At 44.8% G+C, this 7,500-nt stretch overlaps 1 protein-coding gene across 3 annotated transcripts in view; it reads left to right on the forward strand.

Annotated features, from left to right (window-relative positions):
• The window catches only part of nup160 (nucleoporin 160), a 27,455-nt gene that overhangs the window by 3,803 nt on the left and 16,152 nt on the right, over positions 1–7,500 (forward strand). Inside the window, exons 4-10 of one of the 3 annotated variants that reach the window (XM_078256254.1) lie at positions 1–10; positions 3,030–3,220; positions 4,393–4,632; positions 4,861–4,958; positions 5,745–5,829; positions 6,129–6,197; positions 6,807–6,890. The exon at positions 1–10 is cut by the window's left edge and continues 201 nt beyond it. In XM_078256254.1, coding sequence (XP_078112380.1) covers positions 1–10; positions 3,030–3,220; positions 4,393–4,632; positions 4,861–4,958; positions 5,745–5,829; positions 6,129–6,197; positions 6,807–6,890 — 777 coding nt within the window. The remainder of the gene's footprint in view (positions 11–3,029; positions 3,221–4,392; positions 4,633–4,860; positions 4,959–5,744; positions 5,830–6,128; positions 6,198–6,806; positions 6,891–7,500) is intronic. The other 2 variants (XM_078256255.1, XM_078256256.1) reach the window with 2 other exon arrangements.

Genomic DNA, 7,500 nt, shown 5'->3' on the forward strand with positions numbered 1-7,500 from the left:
GGCACGCAAGGTAAATCTCAAGGTCACCGGCTAACGTCTGAATCTCAAGGTCGCCGGCTAACGTCTGAATGTCAAGGTCACCGGCTAACGTCTGAATCTCTGCCACTGCACTGCACACAAGGTTAGGGGTGCAAGATATATTGACTCAATAGTCGCGATAAGTATTTAGTTTATTTTGTGGAGCGCTGCGTCCCGTCCGTTGGCTGTGTGGCTTAGTTGTGTTTGATTTAGAGCTTGAAACGCTAATAATTATGTTTCATTAGCCAATTACCGTGGTTACACGTGCACATGTTCGTGCACGTCAGCGCACGGGTCCACTACGTGACAAACCCTATGGAGCGTACCATGTGTCCACTACGTGACAAACCCTATGGAGCGTACCATGTGTCCACTACGTGACAAACCCTATGGAGCGTACCATGTGTCCACTACGTGACAAACCCTATGGAGCGTACCATGTGTCCACTACGTGACAAACCCTATGGAGCGTACCACGGGGCCACTACGTGACAAACCCTATGGAGCGTACCATTTGTCCACTACGTGACAAACCCTATGGAGCGTACCACAGGGCCACTACGTGACAAACCCTATGGAGCGTACCATGTGTCCACTACGTGACAAACCCTATGGAGCGTACCATGTGTCCACTACGTGACAAACCCTATGGAGCGTACCATGTGTCCACTACGTGACAAAGCCTATGGAACGTACCACAGGGCCACTATGTGACAAACCCTATGAAGTGTACCACAAGGCCACTATGTGACAAACCCTATGGAGCGTACCATGTGTCCACTACGTGACAAACCCTATGGAGCGCACCACAGGGCCACTACGTGACAAACCCTATGGAGCGTACCACAGGGCCACTACGGGACAAACCCTATGGAGCGTACCACAGGGCCACTACAGTGGGGCAAAAAAGTATTTAGTCAGCCACCAATTGTGAAAGTTCTCCCACTTAAAAAGATGAGAGAGGCCTGTAATTTTCATCATAGGTACACTTCAACTATGAGAGACAAAATGAGAAAAAAAAATAAGTATTTGGTCACCTACAAACAAGCAAGATTTCTGGCTCTCACAGACCTGTAACTTCTTCTTTAAGAGGCTCCTCTGTCCTCCACTCGTTACCTGTATTAATGGCACCTGTTTGAACTTATCAGTATAAAAGACACCTGTCCACAACCTCAAACAGTCACACTCCAAACTCCACTATGGCCAAGACCAAAGAGCTGTCAAAGGACACCAGAAACAAAATTGTAGACCTGCACCAGGCTGGGAAGACTGAATCTGCAATAGGTAAGCAGCTTGGTGTGAGGAAATCAACTGTGGGAGCAATTAGATTAGCAATTAATAAGAAAATGGAAGACATACAAGACCACTAATAATCTCCCTCGATCCGTGGCTCCACGCAAGATCTCACCCCGTGGGTTCAAAATGATTACAAGAACGGTGAGCAAAAACCCCAGAACCACACGGGGGGACCTAGTGAATGACCTGCAGAGAGCTGGGACCAAAGTAACAAAGGCTACCATCAGTAACACACTACGCCGCCAGGGACTCAAATCCTGCAGTGCCAGACGTGTCCCCCTGCTTAAGCCAGTACATGTCCAGGCCCGTCTGGAGTTTGCTAGAGAGCATTTGGATGATCCAGAAGAGGATTGGGAGAATGTCATATGGTCAGATGAAACCAAAATAGAACTTTTTGGTAAAAACTCAACTCGTCGTGTTTGGAGGGGAAAGAATGCTGCGTTGCATCCAAAGAACACCATACCTACTGTGAAGCATGGGGGGTGGAAACCTCATGCTTTGGGGGCTGTTTTTCTGCAAAGGGACCAGGGACGACTGATCCGTGTAAAGGAAAGAATGAATGGGGCCATGTATCGTGAGATTTTGAGTGAAAACCTCCTTCCATCAGCAAGGGCATTGAAGATGAAACATGGCTGGGTCTTTCAGCATGACAATGATCCCAAACACACTGCCCGGGCAATGGAGTGGCTTCGTAAGAAGCATTTCAAGGTCCTGGAGTGGCCTAGCCAGTCTCCAGATCTCAACCCCATAGAAAATCTTTGGAGGGAGCTGAAAGTCCGTGTTGCCCAGCGACAGCCCCAAAACATCACTGCTCTAGAGGAGATCTGCATGGAGGAATGGGCCAAAATACCAGCAACAGTGTGTGAAAACCTTGTGAAGACTTACAGAAAACGTTTGACCTCTGTCATTGCCAACAGAGGGTATATAACAAAGTATTGAGATGAACTTTTGTTATTGACCAAATACTTATTTTCTCGAGGAATTTGCAAATAAATTCATTAAAAATCCTACAATGTGATTTTCTGGATTTTTTTTTTCTCATTTTGTCTCTCATAGTTGAAGTGTACCTACGATGAAAATTACAGGCCTCTCTCATCTTTTTAAGTGGGAGAACTTGCACAATTGGTGGCTGACTAAATACTTTTTTGCCCCACTGAACGTGACAAACCCTATGGAGCGTACCATGTGTCCACTACGTGACAAACCCTATGGAGCTTACCACAGGGCCACTACGTGACAAACCCTATGGAGCTTACCACAGGGCCACTACGTGACAAACCCTATGGAGCGTACCATGTGTCCACTACGTGACAAACCCTATGGAGCGTACCACGGGGCCACTACGTGACAAACCCTATGGAGCGTACCATGTGTCCACTACGTGACAAACCCTATGGAGCGTACCACGGGGCCACTACATGACAAACCCTATGGAGCGTACCACAGGGCCACTACGTGACAAACCCTATGGAGCGTACCATGTGTCCACTACGTGACAAACCCTATGGAGCGTACCATGTGTCCACTACGTGACAAACCCTACGGATTGTACCATGTGTGTGAGTGACCGTGTAAGTGAAGAAATAGAACAAAATGGAACGAATCAGAAGAGAAAGAAAAGTTGTGTCCTGTTCTCTTTATATATTTTATACTGTATAACCAGTAAAACGTGTCTTTCTTTGTGTGTGTGTCTTTCTGTCTCTCTCTGTGTTCAGGCAGCGTGTCGGTGGTGGAGCTGAAGAGGAGCTCCATGATGCGGAGGTTTTCTGGATGGATGCCGACAGCGATCCGTGGGGATCAGAGTCCGTCTGACCGAGCTCTCAGTCTGGCTGTCAGAGAGCTGGAGGAAGACTGCTTCATCTTCGCTTTGTGTCAGGACCACAAGCTGCGCATGTGGTCCTTCACGGTGAGAAACTCCACCGAGCTGCACACGTACTTCAGACCGGCACACAGCGGTTCTCCACAGGGCTTCTGAACTCTTAACAAGTCTCAAATAGTCTAAAAGTTCAAAATCAAAGTTCAGGCCTTAAGAAGTCTTAGATTCTCTGAAGTATTGTTAACCTGAAGCCAGAGCAAACCAGCAAGGTGTAAAAACTCTTTAGTTGTTGAAAAAGACTTCTACGGGAGAAATGGTAGCTCCTCTGGGTTTGACTAAAATACCTGAAGAGGAAAAGATCATTTGAACAACATTGCTAATTAGAGGTGTTGAAATTAATCAAATAATCGATTCATCCAATCGTGGACGATGCTGCATCGATAATCGGCTGGGCCATAATCGATTATTTCGGTTTACTATTTAATGGAGGCTTAACAACCTTTCTGTTGACATATTCTGGTATGTTTTGGACATTCAGGAAGTGCCATGTGCTCAGTGCTGTAGTTTTAATATCCAGTTTATTTAGTATTAGAGCACTGCAGAATGTTTGGTTTTTGAAGCTTGAAAAGCTATGAATTAAATATCCTTTATGACTTTAATAGAAACATGTATTTGACGCATCGAGATGCATCAAGATATCGAATCGCTGACATGATAATCATAATCCAATCAGGAGATCAGTGAAGATTCACACCTCTACTGCTAATCATTGCAGTCAAACGTCCCCCCCCCAAATGTTTGACAGCTGGCTTAACTTATGAAACCAGAGCACCCCGACTCAGAACTGGACTGTTTGACATGAAGCATATACTGAAGATTTGACCATGATTTTATTATCATTATTTATTATTTATCCCAGTTGGAGTCATTGATGTGATTGGTTGCTGAGTGTTGATATTCTGAGTACAGCAGCATTCATTAAACCGGTTTTTAGAAGCTTCTTTTCCCAACATTTTAGAAGCTTTTTGGGCCGTTTTCTGCACTTACTTATAACTTATAACAACTTATAAAAGGCTGAGAGGTCTTCTTCTCTTGTCTTGCCATTTTTATCTTTTTCAAGGTTGCTATTTCTCGACAATTTTGCCGTTTTTTTCCAGCAATTGTTGTGTTGTAATCAGCCTCTCGTGATTCTTGTAACTGCAGCGTTATAAGGTGTGTGTGTGTGTGTGTGTGTGTGTGTGTGTGTGTGTGTGTGTGTTTAGGAGCAGGCCTGTGTGCTGGAGGCCGACATGTTGGACTACATGCCAGCCTGTAAAGGCGTAAAGCGTAACCCTGGTAACGGCCACCGCCTGCGCCTGGCCTTCTCCCCAAACACGGGTCTGTGTCTCTGCGTCTACCTCGCTGTCCCTCAGAGGGGACAGTTCACCGTGCTGCAGCTGGTCGCCGCCGGCAACCAGCGCTACAGTCTCGAACACATCTCCTCCCTCTTCACCACACAGGTAGTGATGTCACTTCTTATCCTAAAAACACCTCAACATAACAACGCATTCAATATTAAATATCTGATCAGATTATCACCAAGGATTTACTGAATCAATTCTATGATTTTCCTGAAAATATTTGACTGTTTTTCTGCAAAAAATCCCAAACATGATCCTTTTCAACCAGCACTAGCACCTGGACCAGGCTCTGCTCTGTTCTGACTGTTAATGTCTCCTGTTTGTCAGCAGGAGACTTTGGTGGATTTCTCTCTGACCCCGACAGACATCTGGGGCGTCTGGGTGGACGAATCCAACGCCGCTGTCGTCAAATACATCAACTTTGAGGAGTGAGTCTCAGAGTTTCTGTCTGTCATCATTACAGCTTTTACATCCACTTCCTGTTCTGTCTCTTACTTTAGGAAATAAAGGTTCAAGCAGAGTTTTTCCTGCAAAGACGAATTTCTGCCAGCGTCAAAGAGGGGAATTAAACGTCTTGGACTTCTTTTCTCAACGTTTCTTCCGCGGTTTTAAAATAAAACATTTGATGTTTTTGTCAGGTTTTCCTGATGTCTGTTAGTTTTGTGGTGTTTGACGTCGCCAGGAAGTTATTCTAAAGATATTTGGGTAAATGTAGCAGTGTAGTCTCAGTATACGGAGATGTGTAGTGTGTGTAGTCTCAGTATACGGAGATGTGTAGTGTGTGTAGTCTCAGTATACGGAGATGTGTAGTGTGTGTAGTATCAGTATACGGAGATGTGTAGTGTGTGTAGTCTCAGTATACGGAGATGTGTAGTGTGTGTAGTCTCAGTATACGGAGATGTGTAGTGTGTGTAGTATCAGTATACAGAGGTGTGTGTGTGTAGTATCAGTATACAGAGATGTGTAGTCTCAGTATACGGAGATGTGTAGTGTGTGTAGTCTCAGTATACGGAGATGTTTAGTGTGTGGGGACATCTCTCAGCTGATTGGATCAGAATGAGTAGCAGAACACAACATGCCAACCTTCTGACTCTCTGATAATCATTATTGGCTGTGATCCTGATTATGATTCTGATCCTGATTGTGATCCCGATTGTGATCGTGATCCTGATTCTGAACCTGATCCTGATTATGATCCTGATTCTGTGTTGCAGTAACTCGGCGGGCCAGTGGAACCAGGTGTTTGTTCAGCCTCCGCCTGAAGAAGAAGTTCACATCGGAGCAGACCAGGACCCCAGAGTAAGACCTGATCCTCTGAATCACCGACCCTCTGACAATAAGATACACATACACGATATAAAAGAAATAATAAATAGAAGAGAATACAATAACAACTATACAAAAATATACTCAAGAACCAATGTACAAACATAAATACAGGTGGTGCATGCACACACACACACACACACACACAGACAGACACACCGAGACACGCACACAGACACGCACACAGACACATGAGTGCTGTTTGGATTAATAACTGACAGAGAAACTGTTTAAATAAAGCTCTGTTTCTGTTTTTGTTTCTGTTTTAACAGGAAACGTACCTGGAGGTTCTCTTCTCTCCGCTCCGCTTCACAGCTTCAGCCATCGTCAAAGCTCTACAGGTGAGGAACTAACGCTGTAGTTAATGCTCTACAGGTGAGGAACTAACGCCGTAGTTAATGCTCTACAGGTGAGGAACTAACGCTGTAGTTAATGCTCTACAGGTGAGGAACTAAAGCTGTAGTTAATGCTCTACAGGTGATAAACTAACGCTGTAGTTAAAGCTCTACAGGTGATAAACTAACGCCGTAGTTAATGCTCTACAGGTGAGGAACTAATGCCGTAGTTAATGCTCTACAGGTGATGAACTAACGCCGCAGTTAATGCTCTACAGGTGATGAACTAACGCCGTAGTTAATGCTCTACAGGTGAGGAACTAACGCCGTAGTTAAAGCTCTACAGGTGAGGAACTAACGCCGTAGTTAAAGCTCTACAGGTGAGGAACTAACGCCGTAGTTAATGCTCTACAGGTGAGGAACTAACGCTGTAGTTAATGCTCTACAGGTGAGGAACTAACGCCGCAGTTAATGCTCTACAGGTGAGGAACTAACGCCGTAGTTAAAGCTCTACAGGTGAGGAACTAACGCCGTAGTTAAAGCTCTACAGGTGATAAACTACCTGCTGCAGGTAAAGTTAGATGTATCTGAAGAAGTGTGTGTGGTGTGTTTCAGATCTTCCGCCGAGGCTCGGAGAGGATCTCTGATCTGTCCTGGGACAGTCTGAAGAAGGAGGTGACGGTTGCCGTGGAGACCGAGGTAATTGACTGTCTGGTGAAATATAGATTCACCCTGTCTGATCATTCCCTTGTGGTGTTTTAAAGTACGTTCATGTTATGTTTTTAGGGTTTTATGTCGACCAAACGGTATGGGAGAAAGCTATATGAGACATGCAGTAATACGAAGTTAATTTTTTGTTAAATAAAGCATGTCAGTAAACTCAACGTGTCTGGCCCTTATTGTGATCGTCATTTCCAGTGTGGCCCGTAGTGAAACTGAGATGACACCCCTGCTGTAGAAAGGGTCAGATTAGGTTAAACCAGACGGGGCTGGTGCAGGTTAGTGGTGACCGTGGCTTCATTTAGTTACATTCAGACCTGGCTAACCAAACTAAAAATCAGATCGCTGCTTTTAAAACAGGACTTAAACAAACACAATACTCTGGCTTTTATTCATGTTTTTCTCCCGTCTGTCTTTCTTCCTTACTTTTTCTACTTTCTGTTTCCTCCCCTCTCTCCTTTCTTTCTTTTTCTACTTTCTGTTTCCTCCCCTCTCTCCTTTCTTTCTTTTTCTACTTTCTGTTTCCTCCCCTCTCTCCTTTCTTTCTTTTTCTACTTTGTTTCCTCCCCTCTCTCCTTTCTTTCTTTTT

Source organism: Sander vitreus, chromosome 8 (genome assembly GCF_031162955.1).
Source record: "Sander vitreus isolate 19-12246 chromosome 8, sanVit1, whole genome shotgun sequence".
NCBI lineage: Eukaryota > Metazoa > Chordata > Actinopteri > Perciformes > Percidae > Sander > Sander vitreus.